Consider the following 22,726-nt stretch of genomic DNA (forward strand, 5'->3'; position numbering starts at 1 on the left):
TTTAATTAATTATTTTTTAAATAAATTATTTAACAAATAACAGACAATAGGTTGGAAAAGGAAGAATTTCCTTCAATATATATTTTTTCGACAAATAACAACTTTTTTTGTAAGTTTTTTTGTGTTGATTAAGAAGGGCACATTGAACAGCATACAATTTTATTTGTTTTTTAATTTTTACATTTATTATTTTTTTCAATTAATTATTTTTTTTAATAATTAAAAGAAGAAAGAACATTTATTAGAGGATTGATTTTTATGATTTTTTTTAATAAATTAAAATAAAAAAAATAATTTTAATAAAAAATAATTTTTTTAAGTATACGTATATGTTGCATTAAATTTTCTTTACATGCGTAAATTTTTCATTTATTTTTTTTTCACTACTAATAATTACAATTGACAATGAGGCAGGCCAATCATTGAATATTTTCATTCAAGTTTAAAATTTAAATTAAAATTTTTAAAATATTTTTTTTTATATATTTTTTAAATATATATGTTGAGAAATAAGGAACAATGTTAACATTTAATATATATTTTTTTGAGAAAAATATTTAAAAATAATTATTTTTTAACAGAAAGAGTGATTTTCATGAAAGTGATATGTCATCGAAAGTCGATACTCTTTGGTTGATAATTTTTAAACTTTTATAATTTTTACTAACTTTGAACTTTTTTTTTAGCTTTGAACTAATAATATATATATTTTTGTCTAAAATCTTCACACGTTCAAACAATTTCTTGTTTCTTTTAATTTAAACTCTTAACAACTCGCATATTGACCTTTCATAGGGCAGTTTCATCAAATATATATTTATATATTTTTTTTTATATTTGTATAACTTGTCAGTTAAAATATATATTTTTTTTTGTAACTTTAACACTAATTTTTTTTTTTTCGTTTTTTGGGGGATATTTTATAGTTAGCAGATAATTTTCAACTACAAGTGACTACTTTTCTGTGTTTTTTAATTTACAAGTCAGACCCTAGTCGATCGATTTCGTTCAACATGAAGTCGACATCATCCTTTTTGACAGCAGCTGACGAGATAATTGACCGGAAGAAGTTGGGACGTCTATCATCGGGTTGATATCCAACCATCAAGGTGCCGGATTCCATCATGCGGGATTTAATTATTGGACAAATCTAAAAAAAAATTTTTTTTTTAAAGTTTTTGAGGGAAAATTAAAAAAAATTTCGTACCTTGCCCAATTCCTTTTCCTTGGCGGGCGAATGTGGCACCCCACGAAGTCGTTTCGGAATGTACCAAAACGAGACATTCACCAATTCCGGTTCCAGGATGAGATGGAATTTGTCGGATTGTTCCTTGATGCGTTTCACTTGGTATTGCGCCAATTCCATGAGATGATCCATGTGTTGAGCGAAACCAATTTGACCCTTAAAAATATTTTTTTCTTAAAAATTTTGTTAAAAAAAGATGATTTGAGAAAGTTACCTTTGATCTCCATTGCAACCAAAGCTTGAAAATGTCGTTGTGACGACCGCATTGGATGACTTTGTCTCCTGTATCGTATCTGATGTCGTACAATTTGTCAGTCATGAACAAATATTCCGCAGACATTTGGTTGCAGCTCAAGAGAAGTCCCTGAAATTGGTAAGAAATGTTTTTTTTGAAAAACTTGTACAAGAAAGTTGTATGAAAGGGGAAATTTTTGCAACAATGTTGCATTTTCTATAATGAAAAATTTTTTGATGTATTAAAGTTAAAAAATAATAATAAAAATTTGATTTTCTTCACTATTTTAATTTAATTCTGTTCATTAAAAATAATGAAAAAAACCTTTAATTAAAAAAATATTTTATTTTAAATTTAAAAAAAAATAACTTTTATTAATTAACTTTTATTTTTTATATGAATTTTTTTTTAAATTTAATTTCAACTTTAATTAATTGATTTATTAATTTTATTAATAGATTTTTTAATTTTTAGGCAATTAATTCATTTAATTTAGGTATTTTAATTTTAATTTTAAAAAAATATTTTAATTTAATTAATTAATTTTTTTATTCAAAATATTAATTTTTGATTGATTCATTTAATTTTTTTAATTTTTATTTAATTTTTTGTTTTATTTCATTTTAATTCATAATTCATAACAATAATTATTCATAAATTTTTTTATAAAAAATAAAATATTTCTTTAATATTATTTTTTTATATTTTTACGATTTTTCATGTTTTTTTATTTTATAAAAATATTATTCAATTTTTAATATCTGAAGATTTTCTCATAATTTTTTTTTTTATTTTTTCAACTTTTTGATTTTTATAATTTTTTTTTTTATTTAATTTTAATATTTTTATTTAATTATTTTTATTTTATTTTAATAAAAATAATAAAATTTTAATAAAATAATTTGAATATTAAATTTTAATATTTTTTATTATTTTTTTTTATTTTTATATTTTTTTTCATATAAAAATAATTTTATAATTTTTTAAAATTTTTAATATCAGAAGATTTTCTCATAATTTTTTTAATTTTTTCAACTTTTTGATTTTTTAATTTTTTTTTTTTTATTATTTACTTTACAAAAATCAAGTTAAATTTAATTAAATAAATTTAAGAAAAAAAAATCATAAAAAATTCAATTAAAGCAAAAAATTATAAAAAACTCCAACTTACCTCTTCCTTGAAATGAATCGTCGAGCACTGCAAAAGAGCTCCCATCAATTTGTGCGGATTCCAGGTGACAGATTGTGCTCTGCAAAACAAGAAATTTCCCACATTAATAATTAATTACATCCAAATTGAATTAAATCTACCACAAATCGTGCATCAAAGAGGTGCAAAGTGACGCAAAGAGACAACGAATTCCCTCTGGACTGTTTATCGGAACAAAACCCTCGTTGAGTAAGTTCTTATCAAAAAAATTTTTGTTTGTTCAATTTTCGCAACGAAATGACAATCTCCCTCTTTTTCGAAGAGTTTCACGACTGTTTTCAATTGTTCTCCGTTTTTTATCGCCGTACATTAAACGATTTTCCATGGACTCGAAATTACTCGAGGAACAGGTTTCAATTCGTCGCCCCTTTTCTATTTGCTTTCAGTAGTAAATAATTTTGCCTTGTAGGATTTAAATATTAAAATATTTGTGCATTCCATCAATCAAGTCATGTGTTCCAACGTGCCCGCATTTCATTGTCGGAACAGTGTGTCTGTTTATTTTTTGATTAAAAAATTCCCTTTTTCTCCTCTTGTAATTTAAAAATCTTTGAAAAAAATATTTTTTTGTGCAATATGTGTCTTAATGAAAATAATTTGAATTTTATTCTCTCTTTTTTTATTGTTAACAAATCAAAACAAACAGAGAACAGCCCTCGACCTTGTTCTGAATTCCATTCTCGAATTTTATGAGAATAAATCAATGATGACGCAGGTGCTTCTCGGTTAATGTCTGGATTAAAAACTCACCGAAAAAGGAGCTTAGAACGGGAGAAAATCGGTCCTAATGGCTTTTAATTAAACGCGAGAGGCTAAAAATGTCAAAAAATATTTTGAAAACAGGGGGAAATGCGTCTTTGTTTATGCCTAACATTTTAATCGGAGCAGCAGCTTGGCAGCATAAATGTCTGTTTCAATTGCTTTATGGTTCAGCGATTTTTTCAATTTTGACGATTACGGAGTAATTTGACAAGTCATTGGGAAATTTTGATGATTTTCGATAAGAGTTGATGGGAGAGGAAATGAAAAACGAAGTAATTAGCCTGGATTTTTACTGATGCGGGGTTCAATTGGTAAGTAGGCTAATTTTTTTTTAAATTTTTAAAATTTAAATTTAAATTTTTTTATTATTTTAAATTATTTAATTAATTTTATTTTATTTAATTAATTTTTTAAATTTTTTTTAATTAATTATTTTTTAATTTAATTTATTTTTTTTTAAAATTTAATTGACATTTTAAAAATTTAATTTATTTTTTTTTTATTTTATTTAATTATTTTTTTTTATTTAATCAAAATTTTTAAAATTTAATTTATTCATTCATTTCATTCATTCATTCAATTTATTCATTTATTTTTTTTTTATTTAGTTAAATTAATTTTTAATTAATAATTTTTGTAAAATTTAGATTTGAAAAAAAACTAAATTTTTATTAATTTAATAATTTTTTTTCAAATTTAAGAAATTTTAAAGTAAATTGAATAAATTAGTCTTGAAAAAAAAATTTTAAGTACTTAAAACTTTTATTTGTTTATTTTAAAAGTTTTAAACTAATTAAAAATTCATTAAATGCCTTTAAAAATTATTATGTCCTTCAAATGACCTTCAACTTTATTTTTTTCATTTTCTTGTTCTTTTCATTTTCAAAGTTTTCGAACAAAGACGAACGACACAACTTTTCACGTAATCCTCTTTAATACCTTTATAGGCCACTTAACCCAACCTCTTACATGTCACTTTCATCTCATTTTCATTCACTTTCCCTCATTTTTCCCTCAAAGTAGTCACTTATCGATCAAATTACTTATTTTAATCCTATCTCTCATTCAAGAACGTATAGAAAATAATCATAAAAAACGATAATGTGGTGAATAAAAAGTGCTTTAAAAATAAAAACAGTGCGGAGAAAAATCTTTCACGCCCTTTCTAAAAGCATTTTAAAGTCAGTTTATGCTGATTGATGTGGTTTTATTACTTTTATTAAATAAATTAACATAAAATAATAGAAGACCGCAATTTTCACGGGAAGAGAAGGAAAATGCATGTCATTCTAATTTATTCACACACTCACCTAAAAAAATTTTCTAAACAGAAAAAAACTTGAAAAGATTGATGACTGCCTTTGTTGATGAGATTTTGAAAAACCGTAATGAAATTAAAATTAACGCAGAACAAATGTTGCCCAAATATTTTCTCGTATTTCTTCCTTGTTCAAATGAAATTAGAATAAAATGACAATTGTATCAATGTTCCGCATTGATTGAATATTAATTATCAGGAATAAATAATCAAACGTCACTCACACGCCATCATTCCATCAACAATAAATTAGCATGATTTTATCATTAATTTGACTTTTTTTATTATTTATTTTTATTTATTTATTTTTTATCGTTTCAGAAAAGACGAACACGGAAAATAATTGCAAATTGTTATTATTTTATCAACACTTGAACATGAACATTTGGAATGGCCTGTTTGGAAAAGATGTAAAAGTTAAAATTAAATTCCAGTGGCAGTCATTAATCTTCTGCAGGCAGAAACAATTTGGCATTGTTGCACTCGTGTGGAATTCTTTGCGTTAGAGAGGGACGATTTTTTTGTGAAATGATTTTTTTGTTTCAAGGTAATTTTTTTCAAAATTTCTATAATTTTGAATTTAAAAAATGGTAAGTTATGTTTTATTTTTAGTTTTTTTTTATTTTAATTTTTTTTTCTTTTTAGGTAATTTTTTTAGAATTAATTTCTGATGAGCCAATCAAAAATAATTTAAAAAATTGAGGCCATACTTCAAATATAGATGTTTCTCGTTCAAATTCTAAATCTAAACGGAATAAGATTAAATAAGAGGTGAAACTCGTCATATTAGAATTAAAAAGGCCCCTTTATAGTACAAGTTGAGGACTTAATACAAAATTTTGAATAATCAAATGGATCCTCAAACATAATGGATTAAACTGACGCTCTTATTATGAATTTTTCTTACATTACGAACAACATAGTCACAGTCGATATCAAGGTTTTAAAAGTAACAAGAATTGCAATCGATGTAAATGAAACATAAAGTGCTTTACGAAAAAGCCTTTCTTAGATCTGATGGGAAGACAAATTAGAGATTTTGCAAGAAAAAAAGACGAATTGGAAGTTTATAAACGGAATACAAAAATCTCAGATAAAGTACTTGTAAGAAACATGACCATTCTATTGTCAATTGTCCAAAGTTTCTTGCCTTGTCTGAAAAAGATCGCACCATTTTGGTAGCAGAGCGTTACGATTAGATACGAACTAAGTAACTTTAAAATAATTTTATTCTTTTTGGCTCGCTTCAATATGAATATTTTAAAAAAATCAAAATAACTTTGCATTGAAAATTTTGAAATTAGAAACATAAAAAGTAGATAAAAAAAAACCTCAGGCTTTCAATTCGATTTTTCGAAAAATTTAGATTAAACTGAGTTTGATACGTTTCAATTTTTCAGAAACACGAAATTTTTTTTGTTTCAATCTCATATAAACTTTAATAAGTTTTATATAAATTTTTATGAAAATCAAAAAAAACTGTCCCTCTCTAATATTTTTGTTTAATTTTTTTATTCAACTTGTCCTTCCATCTCACGTCTCTTGTTGTATATATTTATTTTATGATGAAAAAGTTACAACTCACGTCAACTCCAAACAATGACTATTAATTTAAAATTACATCCAACATTCCAGCCAGTTAATTGTATAAAAGCAAGTAGTATAATTTTTGGAAGAAGGCAAGTCACTGTTCCGAACAAAAAACGAAGCAATTCGTGATTGAAATTGAGATTCGAGCAAAAAAGGGGAGAATCAGGTCAAAAGATGAAAAAAAAATGATTGTCCTCATGAGCAGTCAAGTTGAAATAACTCTTTGCATAAAGCAGCAAAAAAAGACGAATAATTAAAAATGACACTTACCTTTCAACTCCAGTGAGTCGTGGATGTCGATATTTCTGAGACAACAATAGACCGCCACCCCATGCCGCCTATAACGGATTGTTTCAAATCGACATTTGCATGAGAGATAGAGATTAAAATAGAAGGAACTTACATCGATATGCAACCAACATCCATACTTTTCACAGACATCGGCAATTTCGCTGATGGGATCGAATGCACCTGCGTAATTGAAATTTCGTGTCAAACTTTAAACTTTTATTTTTATCAAATTTTTTCACTTACCCAAGACTGTAGTGCCTGCTGTGGCATTCACAAAGAATGGAATTTGTCCCATTGCCTTTCTCTCGCGAATCAATCGATCCAACTCCGAAACAATCATTTTTCCGTGCTCATCAGATGGCACCATGATGCAATTATCAGTGCCCAAGCCACAAACAGCAGCACAGGATTTCACCGAATAATGACATTGATCGGATGTGAAGATGCAAAGTTCGCCGGGCAAGCATTTCGGGCCGTGTTCTTTGTAATTAGGGAACATCTTGTGACGTGCTGCCAAAAAGGCGTACAAGTTAGAAATTGAACCTCCGGGAGCCAAAATCGAGTCTCCGCAATCCCATCCGATAATTTCGCGCATTCGAGTCATCACGACATTCTCCATGAGAATGAAGACGGGCGCAATTTCATAAGTGAACATGTTGGTATTTGCCGTGGCAGTTAACCATTCGCCAGCCATGGAAACGACATCCAAACCGCATGAGAGTTGGTTGAAGAAGTGAGGATGACCTGAACGAGAGACGAGCAAATAATCAAGTAAGTCTCTTAATTCACCTAATAAATGATGGAATAAATGGGAAAAGACAAGCAAACACACCCTCATGATGATGATTCAATTTATTTGTTCGAGTAAATGTCCCGGAATAATCCCACGGATTTTACTCGACGTCGTCTTATCTGAAGGAAAACGACATTAAATCGCATATTGATGTTCACTTCATTCCATTTACGGATCAGGAAAAGTTCAGACAAGGAACATTTTCTTTAAAGAAATTTTTTCTTGTCCTTGAATTGAAACCTGATTCTTTTTTTTCAATTTATTTCCGCCACAAAAACGGAAATTACAAGAAAAAAAGTCATTTTCAGCTTCAATGAAAAGTTTTTTTTTGATGCAATTTAGTCGCCTCTTGTTTACCGGTCACGTGTTCAAGATTAGATTAATCCAAACCCCCTCAAAAATTAGCAGATAAATACACACAATAATAATCATTATTTATTATGACTTTCTCGAAGGGTGTTGGAATATTGAATTACATTGATTCTTGATTACACTTTTTTCATGTGTTTAAAAAAATCCTGAACAGATTTTGTATTGATAAATTATTTATCAATCAAACGGAGTGACGACGACACATATCGTCAGATTTGCATATCAATTCGTTCGCAATCAGACATAAATTCGCCACAATCTGTTGGTTTTTTAGTGAAATTTAGGAGTGTTGGTAAATGACACGAAAATGAGATACGAATGAAGAGAGAGGACAAATATTTGTTTAAAACGGATTGTTCAACTTTAATTCAATTTATTAGAGATAAGTGAAGGGATTTTATGTGAACTTTAATGCAGAGATGTTCAACTTTTTCTGAAAAATTTTTTGAACTTAATTGAAATTGAATGAGAAATATTTTAAAATATTAAAAAATTTTTAATTAATTTTAGCTTTAAGTTTTGAAAAATAATTAGAAATTTAAAAAATATTAATTAAAAGTTTTAGTTAATTAAATCAAATTAATTTTCTTAATTAATAATAATTTAAATTAAATTAAATTTTTTAATAGTTAATAATTTTTATGAAATAATAAATTTTAAAAAATTTTTGAAAAATAAAATAATTTATTTTAAATTATTAAAATTTTAATTTAATTAAATTTATTTAATTAATTAATTTAAAAAATATTTTTTTTTAAATTCAAATTATTAAAATTAATTAAATTGTATTAAAAAATTATTATTTAAAATTAAAATTAATTATTTTTTAAAAATTATGAAATATAACAAAAATCAATTAAACATAAATTAATTAATTAAAATTTTAAATAAAAAAAATTAATTTATAAAAATAAATAATTTTTTGAAAACTGTTAAAAAATTTAATTTAATTTAAACGAAAAAATTTATAAAAAATAATTTATTTATTAAATTCAAAATATTAAAATTTAAATTTATAAAAATTAATTATTAAAAATGTAAATTTAATTAAATTTATTCAATTAATTAATGAAAAAAAAATTAAATTTTAATTTAAATTTTAAAAATTAAATTATTAAAATTATTATTTATTAAAATTATAAAATTATTAAAAAAATTAATTTAATTTTAATTAAATAATTAAGAAAGTTAATTTATTTAAATTTAATTATTATTTTTTTTTAAATTTCCAAAATTATTTTAAATTTAATTAAAATTTTCATAAGAAAAATTGCAGTCTTATAAAATTTTAGGTCTAAATTTGAACATCTCTGCCTCATCTATACTTTCATAGAATTATGCTAATCAAAAATCACCCTTTTTCCTCTACTCTACAGTTCGTTTTTCCGCATTCCGTATGAATGATGAGGACCGTTCATTCATAAACACATTTGGCAAACGACATCAACCAAAAAAAGAACGAAAAACAGGGAGATAAGACACATTTTACTACAATATGCTGCATGTCGCTACCATACGCAAGTGTCATCAAAATCACGTTTAGATAAGTTTAATGTTATTCTACTCCGAGATTAGGCAAGTTGCGTTCGTGTGTTGACATAAAACTGACTTTTTTCTATTTAGGTTAGGATTTTTTCAACTTACCTGTTTTCACTTGATACTTCAACGTAGTAGCGCAATCAACGAGCAATTGTTGCAAACTCACGGGATCGTCAGGTAAGTTCATGTCCAAAAGTTTCATCATATCCTCGGGATGATGAAAATCGAGAACTTTCTCTTTCCGATCATTTTGCACGAGAACATAGTCAACGAGGATATCGGCAACCTTCTGAAGGAATTCCCGTGTTTCGGGATCTGCTTTTTCGCTGACGTGCGGTACTATGTCTGTAAACGAAAGAAAAGAGGATGAAAAATCGTTAATATTCTATCGAAGAAAAATGGCATAAAAAAAGAATAGAAATTGCGATAAAAATAGAAATATCATCTTGGAATAGCAATTTTTTAAGGATTAGACGATGATTTATGTGCTGAGGGATACTTTTTTTTTCAATTCAAAATCTATCAATATTGATAAAGTTTCGAGGAGTAGATAAAAGGCATCAGCTGCTGTTTCAATGGAGTGAGGTAAGTACTACCTTTAAGTAAGTGTTTCGTCATTCCCTAATTGCTCAGTTTTTAATCCTGACACATTCCATCATCTTCAGACAAGTACAATCTACTTATTAAATGACACTTCTTCTTTAAAAATCCTCAATTAGCAATCATTCATTTAATTTATATTGTTATTATTAATTCATCCCAAAGGCAAGTTTCACACACTTTCGCAGCGGGAATCTACTTGATTCAATAATGAATTGCCACTGCCGTTGTTTATTATTTATTTATTAAACTTAACATCCAACACTTTAACGTAGATGAGGGATTGAGCCACCCTTGATATTATTCCGTCGTTTTTTTTTTGGTGTACGACAAATGCGATTTGCAACAAAACAAGAGATTTCTTGTGTAACATGTTGTTCCTGAATAGCAAATAGTATAAAGCCCGTATGTGTTTCTGTGTATGACGCGTATGGATTGATGATATTTAACTTTCCCTCTTGATATGTTTTTAATTTAAGGATTCTTGTTGTTGTTGCGAAAGAAGAGTGTGCCGGGGGATGGAAGAAGATTACTTAACATTACATAAGAGGTAAGGATTTTATGTTTTAAAGAAAATTTCAAATGATTTTTTTTTGAAGGTAAGTAATTTTTAAATTTTAAAGCATAATTTAATTAATTTTTTATTTAATTTTAGCTTTTTAGTAAATTTTAGGAACCAGCGAAGAATTAAAGATAAAGATTAAATTAAAAGACTTTTTAAACAGGAAAAAAGAAGAACATTTTGATCATTTACAAAAAGGCTCGGTCTATCTCAACCATCAGATCAAAAGTGCAAAGAACGTTAGTTTCTTGATAAGGAACAGAAACAAGATTGATAGAGAAACAAGACTGATGCTATATAAATCTATAGTTGGGTCGTGCATAGACTATTGTAGCTCAATTTTGATATTGAATAACGAGACTGATTTGAACGAATTACAAAAAGTGCAAAATCAAGCTTTAAGATCACTGACTGAATCAAATCGGTATACTAAAATTAGACATTGCAAGCTCGAGCTTTTATGACTGCTTGAAACTCGAACTTAAGCCGTCGAGCCTCAATCGAGTTTAAAAATTTAAAAAACACTCAAAATGGAGAAAAAAAACAATTAAAAATTTTTTTTACCAACTCTTAATTTTTTTCTCTTAAAAATACCCAATATTTTTCTAAACATTTTACAATTTAATTGATATTTTCGCTCTTTGTCGACTTTTAAATAATTTAATTAAATTTTTTTAATTTTTTTAAATATTTTAACTATTTAGCCTTTTATAAACACAAAATTGATAAGAAAAAAAAATTATTTCCAATTTTTAATTCTAAATTTTCTTATAATGAATCCCATTTCAAAGCTTGAAGTTCGAGCTCGAGCTTGAAATTTGGTCGAGCTTCAGGCTCGAAGCTCGAGCTTTCAAAATTTCGAGCTTTTGCAATGTCTAACTAGAATCTGTGATATGTTGAAACAAACTGAATTATTGAGTGTCAAACAGAAAATAAACTTTAATATGCTTGTCCTTACTTATAAATGTGTAAAAGGTCTCTTGCCCGACTACCTAAGAGTAAACATATCCAGGCTTGTATGATTTAAATCAAAGATTTGAAAATCAAATCAAAAATCAAATCTTAATTTGATTTTTTTGATGCCTCAAATCAAATCAAAAAAGATTTGATTTTTGATTTGATTTGAAAAACAATCAAAAATTTTTCAAAACTGAAATTTTTTGATTTGAAAATTGATTTAAATCAAAATTAATTCAAATAAAATCAAATCAAAAAAATGGTTATCTGTTAACGTCAGTAAAATTTAAAGATTTCCATCAAATTAGTTTCAAAATTTGTAAAAAATGTTTCAAAATTCATAATTTTTTTTGAATAACTAAATTTTACAATACAAGTTAAGCAAATTACGTTACGCCATTCTTAAACATCCCCAATAAACATCATCTATCCCAAGGAATGAAGAATTTCTTTTGAGCAAATACTATTCACATTCCTTCCCTTCTAAAAAAAAGTTCTCTCCATTGAACTATCACAGCCGTTTCTGACATCAAATTGCACATTTATATTTTGCGCAAGAATGTGTGGATAATTTGCCCTGCATTCATCCCTAATGCTTGTTTGCCCTGCTTTGCTCTGTATATATTGGATAACTTTGACAATGTTGAGCATCAATTCCAGCTTTTTAACAAGGCATCTGTGGCAAATTGTTATAAATTAAGAATGGGGACAGCATAACAATAAAGTATCAGCCCAAAAAAAAGTTAAACTCCAAAAAATTAATGAAACAACAGCTGCTTGTTCAGCTAAACTTTTTTTCTTTTCATTTCTCTATGAGAATTTCTCTGAATCCAATGAAAAAGTAGTAAAAGATGATGTATGGGAAAATAATTCGCAAAATTCCTTAAATAAACACATTTTGAGATTTTTGACAAATTTTCGCATTAACTTGTGGAAAAATTCACTGAAGAGATTTGCAAACAACCAAAATATGAAAAGAACAAACATTTTATTATCACTTCGGAAAGTCTCTCTCGCATTGTATTGTTGTTTAAGTCAACAAAAAGCCATAAATCTAAAATTAAATCTTATTCACGTCACCTGCAGAAAAGCACTTTGTACTTCTCTACGCGTGCATTACAAACAGGGACGGCGATTTTATTGTTTATGACATAATGTGGGTAAAAATAATCTTGTTTTTCCCCTTTTTTTTCGTGGCGAGTTGGATGATTACTGGACCGCGAAATGGTTTTCGTCACTTTTTTCTTCAACCAAAATCTGGAATTGGTTGTAAAATTAATGGTTTCAATAATCTTCACAAATTAATTTATTGCCCATTGTTTCATATTTTGAATTAAATCAAAGCATAATTTCTGTTTGTTTAGTTGGAAATTTCATTGTCATTATGATTATTATTATTAATAAATTCCTTAAACCACATTGTTACTGTCATCCAAGGGGATTTCAATATTTTTCGTGTTAAAGCATCCTCGTCATTCCGAGATACATATTACAAAGAGAAAAAAATATTCAATTTGATTCAATTTTAGATGCTCGTCCCCAAACAAAGAGAAACACAAACAGTTCGAGGAAATTATGAGAGGGGTTGGAAATATTTTATTATTTTTTGAATAAAAGTCAGTCAACTGTAAAATGGCACCTATTATCTGTTTGATGATGCTGATGATGGTTTTTCATATTATTTACTGTTTGCTTTTTATTTGTGTTTGTGGCGAAGATTTGACGTTGATTTTTTGTCATTAATATTTTTTTCTCTTTAAAAAATTATTTTTAATATTTTTTAATTAATAAAAAAATTAATTTAAAATAAATTTAATTTAATTCATTAAAAAAAATTATTTTTTTTAAATTAAATTTAAAATTTTTATTTAATTAAAGTATAAAAAAATATATTTCATTTTTTTATAAAGCAAATTAATTTAATTTAAAAAAAATAATTTTTAAAATTAAAATTTCTTATTTAAAAATTATTTATTATTTAATATTTTTTTCTTTAAAAAAAATATTTTTAATATTTTTTAATTAATAAAAAAATTAATTTAAAATAAATTTAATTTAATTCATTAAAAATTAATTTTTTAAAAATTAAATTAAAATTTTTTATTTAATGAATTTTTAAAAAAATATTTAATTTTTTAATAAAAAACATTTATTTAATTTTAATAAAATATTCATTTTTTAAATTTAATTTTAAAATTTCCCATTTAAAAATTATTAATTATTTTTTTTATTAAATAAAAATATTTATTATTTAATTAAATAATAATAAAAATATTTATTTAAAATAATTAGAAAAATAAATTAAATTAATTAATTTATTTTTTTTTCTACAAAAAAAAACCTTAAAAATTAATTTTCTGACCCGAAATATTATTTTTAAAAAATCCTTTTGTTACATTTTCCAATTTTTTTCCTTACTACATTCCACAAAAAATAGGAAAAAAAGGAAAATTGGTTTAATAAAAAAATAGAGCTCAAAAGCGAAATTTATTGCCTGTCTTTTACATGATCAAGCATATGGTCCCAACTTTTTCCCCGTTTCGCAGAAGGCAACTAAAACGGCAATTAAACAAATGGGAATGCGTTTTATAGCCTCATTACTCTGCTCTTCATTGTAAGCGTAAAATTATAATTTTATAAGGAAATTAGACGATTTAATTAAATTTTTGATAAAAAATTAGAAGAAGTGGATGAACAAAAAGGGGAGAAAATCAGTAAATTTAAAGAAAAATTTAATTTAATTTATTTTTAAAGGAAAATGTGTTTTTAGGTCAAAGTTGACAATAAATTTATTTGACTTTAAATTTTTTTTAAGAGCAAAAAAATGTGTTTTAAAAATAGAATTTGTCTCGTCCCTTAATCAATTTATGCAAAAACTGTTTGTTTATTTTATTTTTTGTCACAAAATTTTAATATTCAAATCACTTTTAAACAAACAACGAACGTATGTTCCAAAGCGATAAGACTTGGATGTTGACAAAATTCGTGGCCTTTATCAAGATTAGTTTTGACACCCCTTTCGTTGTCTCAATAACTCACAATAACGACGTTGATTAACGAAACAAGCCACAAGCTCTTGATTTTTTTTTTTTGTTAAAGAAAGAACCGCAATTCCCTCTACTTGAGGTAAAAACAGGGAAATAAACAAAAAAGAAGAAGAGAAGAGAAAATTCAATTTCCATTTGTCACTTTTTAATCCAATGAAATCCGGCAAGATTTTCATAACAGACATTTTATAGACAATTTATTAGCTTTTTCGTATTTTATTATCAAATGAGGTCTACTGCTTTTCCCCCTTTTATGAGCTCATCAGATGTTGCTTTTACTTTAGTTAATTTTAGAAAGTTATTCTAAGGGCTTAGTTCCTGTTTTTTGGTTTAAAAAAATTTTTTGGGTATGCAATGAACATTACATTTAATTTTTCAGTTTTTTCGAGGTTTTCAAGGATTTTTTTTCAAAATTTTCTTTATAGAAACCTTCACAGAGCTAAAATGAACATTTTGGATAAAAACTTACAATTTTTTGTAAGATAAACTTTTGAGTTAACTCGTTACAAAAATTGTATGGAATTAAAAAAAACTTTAAATTTTAACATTTAAATGCTCAAGTCACGTTTTTTCAAAGAATTTTGTTACAAATTAATGAAATTCCTCCAACATTCAAAGAAAAACAATCGGAATGTACAATTTTCGTAGACAAAAAGCAAAAAATGAGGATAAATGTCGTCTCAATATGACGTGTCGTATAGAAAAAAGGAAGGAAAAACATCCCAAGAAGGGGTCGAGACGTAAAAAAATATGAGACAAGAAAAAAGGAAAAAAAATTGTACAGATGTTAAAGTAAATATTTTTTCATGAATGAATGACTGGATTAATTGTGACTGTTTACGTGGCGAGTGAGTGTTAATACATGACGAGATGATCCTTTTGTTATAGAAAAATATTTTACAACTCGAACCAACAAATGGACGTGCGTAAAAAGATGTAATCGGATAGAAAAAATTGTAATTTGACGTAAAAAGCAACGTAAAAGCGATTATTTTCACTCAACTCGAGACTTTAACTCGACCGATGAATGAAGTGAGTAAAAAAATAATGATGACGTCAAAAATGTGTTTTCTGATGTTTTTTAATAAGAAAACGGGAAAAAGAACAATAGATCTCAAAGGATAAAAAATGAGACAAAGGACATCATAGACGTTCATTTGAATTCGCTTCGAGCTAATAAAAAAAAAGATTTTTCTCAGTCAGGACATTGTTTTTAAAGGTTTTTGTTAAAGGGCTCATTGAAATTTTTGTTTAGTAGGAGAGACTTTCATCATGATTAGCTCGCTTGGTTCTTTGTGGTTTTGTGTCTTTTTATGAACTTTTGACCTAAAAATGGATTTTTACACTTTTTGTTCAAATGAAAAAAAATGTCTCGCCATTTAAGGACGTTACAATTTTTAATTTTGTCTCAAGTTTTTATTTTTTTTAAAGAAAATTAATTGGAAAATTTATTTTTTATTTTTAGAAAAAAAAAATAAATTTAAATATTGAAAAATTTTTTATTTAATTTTTAATATTTTAAAATTAATTAAATTAAAATTAAATTAAATTATTTTAATAATAAAAAATTATTTTAAATCATTAAAAAAATATTATAATAAAAAACTTAAGAAAAAGTTAAATATTTTAATTGAATTAATTTTAATTAAAATTATTATATAAAATGTTTATTTAATTTTTTTTTATGTTATATTTTTTTAAAAATTTATTTAATTTATTTATTAAAAGATTAAAAAAATTAAAATATTTTTAGAAAAAAATTAAAAAAAATCTAATACATTATTTAGGTACCTACCTACATTTTAAATGTAAGAAAAAAAAAATAAAAAAATTAAATAAAATGAAATAAAATTAAAAAAAAAATATTGGAAATTTAATTAAATTTTTTTATTAATTTTAATTAAATTTTATTTTAAAATTTTTAATCATTTTATTTATTTATTTTTTTTTTTTTGAAAATTATTAATTTTTATTAATTTTTTTTTCACCAAAAAACTGATAAATTCTTTAAATAATTTTTATTTTTTTACAAATTTTTTCAAAAAATAAAAAATATTTAAATTTAAAATTTTTAAAGCAATTTCATCGAATGAAAATTCATTTCTCTTATCAATAAATTAATAAATTCCAATTCCTCTTAATCAATACAAATTTCCAAAAATTAAATTTTTATTTTTTATCAATAAAAATCAGGTCAAGGTATCCTTCGTACTGTTTATAAGGCTTTCCTGCCATCCACGCGCATGCCTCAACGAATCATTCTTTTAATGATTTTATTAAATCAAACGAATTCCTTTACAATAGCTACATTTTACGTTACGTTACGTGTGTATATTTACAAAAGGAGCCAAAAAAAATGGAAGAAAAAAATCAACTTTGAACTCACCTTGAGCGGTAAGATTTTTCGTCTTGTCAGACAGCTTGTACTTATTTGGGTCAATCGATGTCATGTTTTTAGCTGAAAATTATTACATAAAAATTTATTTTTTATTAAATTTCGTAAGACGTAAAAGACGCCATTTTGTTTTTAAATTTTTTTCTTGTTACAATTTTTTTTTAATTTAATTTTTTTAAGGAAAACTTACCTTTTAAGGGTTTTCTGAAGTAACAATTAGCTTAAAATTGACCTTCAACTTTAATTTTTTTTAAATTCCAATTAATTCGTGTGTATTTTGTGTGTGTTTCTACGTGTGTGACTTGTTTATGAAACACTCTTATGTAACACTCGAAGCTCTTAAAATCACGAAATTTCGACTAAAAGAGGTTTAAAATTCAATTTAATCCACGGGACGGGAAACGATTTTTAATTATTTTTTAATTTTTTCTTAAGGAATTTCACTTTTTTTGTGATTTTTTCTGAAGAAGGATTTTTTTTAAGTAGCAAACTGCCTGACGACCTCACCAGCTATGAGCTTGTGACAGCAGAAACAGAATGAATCGAACTATAAAATTTTTTGGTTCAAGATGAAAACAAAATTAGTTTGTACATGGGAACGTGTACGTGCGCATCGCCGAGCTTTTTCCCAGATGACGACGCGTCGTGTTACACGACTACAGGACGAAAAGTTTTCTTTCCGTGACGTCATCGTTTTTCAGCCATACTTCAGTGTGGGAGGAGCCGAGAAAAGTTTTGTTTGAGGCAGAGTGGGTGGCTTGCGGGAGATTTTCGTCGTGATATCGTGATGATGTTTAGTTTTTGTGCAGATGTACGCAATTATTATATGGATACACTTTGTATGCATTTTGGTTTGTTGAACACGACTTTTTTTTTGTTTGTTTAAACAAATATTGGGGCACAGGGTAGTCTGGCATGGCGGAGATGAGGCAGAAGATGAGTTATTTTAGATACATTTTCGAATGCTGAGTGAATAATTTACGATTGATTTGTTAATTTTTCCGGAAAATTCACTTATTGATTGAATTTTGTTTAGTTAAAGTTCATTTTAGTTCATTTTTAGGCAAAATTTTTCATTTTTAATTGAGTTTTGTTCATTTTTGGAAAAACTTTGTTCATTTTGAGTCGAATTCAGTTCATTTTTATACAAATTTGTTCATTTTGAGTCGAATTCAATTCAATTGTAAAAAAATTTCAATTCGAGTCGAATTCGATTCATTTTTATACAAATTTGTTCATTTTTGAGTCGAATTCAATTCAATTGTAAAAAAATTTCAATTCGAGTCGAATTCGATTCATTTTTATACAAATTTGTTCATTTTTGAGTCGAATTCAATTCAATTGTAAAAAAAATTTTAATTCGAGTCGAATTCGATTCATTTTTATACAAATTTGTTCATTTTTGAGTCGAATTCAATTCAATTGTAAAAAAAATTCAATTCGAGTCGAATTCGATTCATTTTTACACAAATTTGTTCATTTTTGAGTCGAATTCAATTCATTTTTATACAAATTCGTTCATTTTGAGTCGAATTCAATTCAATTGTAAAAAAAATTCAATTCGAGTCGAATTCAATTCAATTAAAAAAAATTTCAATTCGAGTCGAATTCGATTCATTTTTATACAAATTTGTTCATTTTTGAGTCGAATTCAATTCAATTGTAAAAAAAAATTCAATTCGAGTCGAATGCGATTCATTTTTATACAAATTTGTTCATTTTGAGTCGAATTCAATTCAATTGTAAAAAAAATTTTAATTCGAGTCGAATTAAATTCATTTTTATATAAATTTCTTCATTTTTGAGTCGAATTCGATTCAATTGTAAAAAAAAATTTAATTCGAGTCGAATTCGATTCATTTTTATACAAATTTGTTCATTTTTGAGTCGAATTCAATTCAATTGTAAAAAAATTTCAATTAGAGTCGAATTCGATTCATTTTTACACAAATTTGTTCATTTTTGAGTCGAATTCAATTCATTTTTATACAAATTCGTTCATTTATTCACAAGTCTTTTTTCATAAAAATTTTTTCATCACAAGTTTTTTTTCAAAAATGAATAAATTTGAGGTTCAAATCTGCTCCTTTTCGAAAAAAAAAATAAAAAATTTATAAAAAAAAAAATAAAATTGAAAAAATTTGTCACCCTGTATGAACTTTGTCGTCATCTTCTTCTTCTTCTACTCCGAAGTAGTATCAACAGCAGCAACAAAGAATGTTACAAAAAAAAAAACGAAAAGTATCGATCGAGTAATTCCAAGACACATTCTCCGGAGCATAAAAATGTGTTTTTCTTCATTTACTTGCAAAAAATATTTTAGTAAGACACCGCACAGATCCTACCCATGAGAGAGATTTGTACTGCCACGAGCCATATTTCATACTCTTGTCGTATCAGCAGCACAAAAAAAAAGTGTTACTGTCGAGGAAAATTAGTTTTTTTTTCTGCTGTGAACGGAAAAATGTCTCTTAGCTTCTTTCGCTTCATTACTATGCAAAAAGGCAGTTTGTGTAAAAAAGGGAGGACATTTAATTTAATATTACGCCATAAAAGCATCTTTCTTGCTCTTATCTCTCGGTGTCGAGCACTCGTTCGAGCTGAAAAGTGTTTGTTGTAAACTTTTATGTTGGTCGTGCAAATATTGGCGACGTGTTTTAATGGAATGGAATTTATGTATCCGTCTATCCTTCCTCTCGGTTTGCTTCGAAAATCTCTAAAAAAAAGTTCTCGGGAAAATTTCTCGGAAAACTCTTCAATTTTGCGCAATTTTACGAGACAAGAAAGACATTAATCACACTTGCGACTGAATTTGCGTCATCTTGTTGGAATATAATTTCTTGGCATTTATGCTCCGAGAACAAACAGTAATAACGAATGATTGACGTAACAGCACCTAAAATATTTTCTACTTCAATTTATTCATTTATTTATGGTAAACATCGGTTGTCTTTAACTGTTTCTCTCGCTCGAAGAACGTTTCCTTGACTTGACTTGACATGTTACGGAGGTTTTGACTGGATGATGGATTTGCTGTCGATTTTAAATCAATTTTAGATTTTCCGCTTTTGTGTAGGTTGGCAGGTAATGTGGGCGATTTTGAGGGATTTTGTGGGTGAACGGGCATTAGTTACGGTAATAAATTGAACTTTAAAAGGGATTTTTACTTTTTTTGGGAAATTAATGAAAAAAATAAATAATGATGGAAGTTGCATTATTTGTTAAAATATTTCAAATAAAATTAATTTTAAAAATAAAAATTGAATAAAATAATATTATATACCTAAAATTTAATAAAATAAATTAAATTTTAAATATTAAAATTAAATATAAATTTTGTATAAAAATGAAAAAAAAAACAAATAAATAAAAAAATTAAAATATTAAAAAATTTTTTTTTTGTTTTTTCTTATTTTTTTAAAAATTTTTATTTATTTTTTTTATTAAAATTTTTAATTAATTTAATTTAAAAAAAATTCAAATTAGTCAAAATTTTGAAAAAAAAATCAGTTTTATAAAAAATATTTATTTAATATTTTCGGGAATTAAAAACTTAAATATTTTCAAAAAAAAAAATTAAATTAAAATTAACTGAAAATAAATTACTTTTAATTAATTTTATTATTATTTTATTAAATATTATTTTTCAAAAATAAAATAATGAAAAAAATAATAATTTTATTTAAAGAAATATTTTAAATAGAAAAAACGAGTTCTATTTTTTTAATTAAAAAAAAAGAATTAAAATTAATTTTATTTAATTAAATTTTAAATTTTATTAATTTATTAAAAAAATAAAATAAATAAATAAATATATGAAATTTAAGCTGATTAAATAACCATTATTGTATTTTTAATAAATTTAATTTTTTTTATTGAAGATTTATTTGTCGTTTGAATTTTTTATTTTATTTTAATTTTTTATTGGTATAAAAATCATAAAAAATTTAACCATAGACAATTTTTTATAATTATTTTTTTCTAATTTATATTTTTTTTTATTTTTTGATAAATTTTATCATTAAAATTATTTTAATTTAAATAGAATAAAAATTAATTCAAATTTATTAAAATTAATTAAATTATTAATCAAACAATTAATTAAAATTATCATAAACGTTCAAAATATTTTTTTTGTAAATTTTAAATAAAATTTCATGACAAAAAAATTATTTAAATCAAAAAAAAATTTTCATATCAAAATTTTACCTTAACTTAAAAAATTAATCATTTAAAAAAAAATTACAAAAATCCAAAAAAAAAATATTTAAATTCAAAAATTTAAAAAACGGAAACAGGAAGCCTCAAGTAACAGAAAAAAAATTCAAAGCATGTCACTCAAAATCCTCAAAACCTCTCAAGTAATTTCCTCCTTTTTTAAAAAATTTCCATTTTCTCACTTTGCCTCCCACATTCACACATAAAACTTTTATCTCTCAAATTAATCTCCTGCCTTTTAATAGACTATTTTCTCTACATTTCTAGAACGCAAACTCTTTTTTTTTTGCTCTTCATTCCATTAGAACATCAAATAATGCGAAATAATAAAAAACGGTCCTTATCATCACCTCGTTCATTAATTCGCTCTCGTAAAAGCACGCATTTTTTATTTTTTTGAAACGCGCTCCGATAAGAAAATTAAATTAACTGCCAACCAACCCACACTCGATTAACTTTTATCTCATCCATCGGATTTTTATTATCGCATTAAATTGAATATTAAATTAGCAGAAAATGATTTTTTTTATCAGGCTTCTTCTTATCAAAAAAGTGATAACAAAGCTAAAAATATTGTTTTTTTTAGTTTCTCGTGAAATTTCAACGGAAAAAGACCTCAATGAGAAAATTTCAGGTAGGCAATTAAAAATCGATAAATTCTGCAAGGAAAATTTTTGCATGTCAGGCATTTATTTGGCAAGCGGAGACGGGAAATGGTGAAATAAAATGTTTTTTTCATGGCAGGCAATGGCACCGTATGTTCAATATTGATTTTTTTCTTGTGTCGAGTTGACTCGTTTTTGATATTGTTTCATTTTTGTCTAGTTTTATTTTTTTTTTTAATAAAAAATGCAAAAAAATTGAAGAAAAAATCATTTCAACTGGAAATAATATCGTCATCATTCAAAGTGCTGCTATTAAATTTCCATTAGAATGAAATGAAGTCGGAAAAAGTGTTGAGAAAAAAACTTTTCTAATAAAAAATATTTTTTTACTTGGATAAATACGGATCAAAAGTTTGTTTTTATCTCAAATTTAGGAAACAAAAAAATAATTTTAAAATTTTTTTTAATTTTATTTAAAAAAATTAATTTTTTTGTTAAAAATTTCAAGAAAAAAAATATTTTTTTTTATTAATGTAGGAAAAAAATTTTTTTTTTATAAAAAAAATATTTATAATTCAAATATTTATAAATATTTTTTTATTTATAAATTTAAATATTTTTGAAAATATTTAAAAAAAATAATTTTTAAATTAAATTTAAAAAATTTTTTTAAACAAAAAAAAATATTTTAATAAAAAAATTATTGAAAAATTTTAATTTTCATTAAAAAATCTGAGGAAAATTTTTTTTTATAAAATTAAGTGTAAAAAAAATTTTTTTAACAAAATTTGTAAAATTAAAAAAAAAATAAAATTCCTTCAAAATATTGATCGACCAAAACTGGTTCAATTACATTTTAAAAACGTCGTTTTCGTCACAAAGACACGAAAAAAAAATTATTAAAGCCTCCATCGTCCCATCGAAAACGCGCATCTATGTCAGAATTTTTCCCGAGTTTCCATTTTTTTCTGGTTGCGTGGGAATCG

The 22,726-nt window shown here is 25.1% G+C and overlaps 1 protein-coding gene across 1 annotated transcript; it reads right to left on the reverse strand.

Annotated features, from left to right (window-relative positions):
- Positions 1 to 637: 637 nt before the first annotated feature.
- Positions 638 to 17,431, reverse strand: LOC134829982 (glutamate decarboxylase). The gene is made up of 10 exons (XM_063843309.1): positions 17,108 to 17,431; positions 16,909 to 16,980; positions 9,462 to 9,701; positions 6,896 to 7,396; positions 6,765 to 6,832; positions 6,632 to 6,699; positions 2,653 to 2,731; positions 1,461 to 1,610; positions 1,208 to 1,402; positions 638 to 1,150 (listed from the first exon to the last, which is right to left on the reverse strand). The coding sequence occupies exons 2-10, from the start codon at positions 16,970 to 16,972 to the stop codon at positions 977 to 979; spliced, it is 1,539 nt and encodes a 512-aa protein (XP_063699379.1). The 5' UTR covers positions 16,973 to 16,980; positions 17,108 to 17,431; the 3' UTR covers positions 638 to 976.
- Positions 17,432 to 22,726: the final 5,295 nt, after the last annotated feature.

The sequence above is a fragment of the Culicoides brevitarsis genome, chromosome 2, assembly GCF_036172545.1.
Source record: "Culicoides brevitarsis isolate CSIRO-B50_1 chromosome 2, AGI_CSIRO_Cbre_v1, whole genome shotgun sequence".
Classification (NCBI taxonomy): Eukaryota; Metazoa; Arthropoda; class Insecta; order Diptera; family Ceratopogonidae; genus Culicoides; species Culicoides brevitarsis.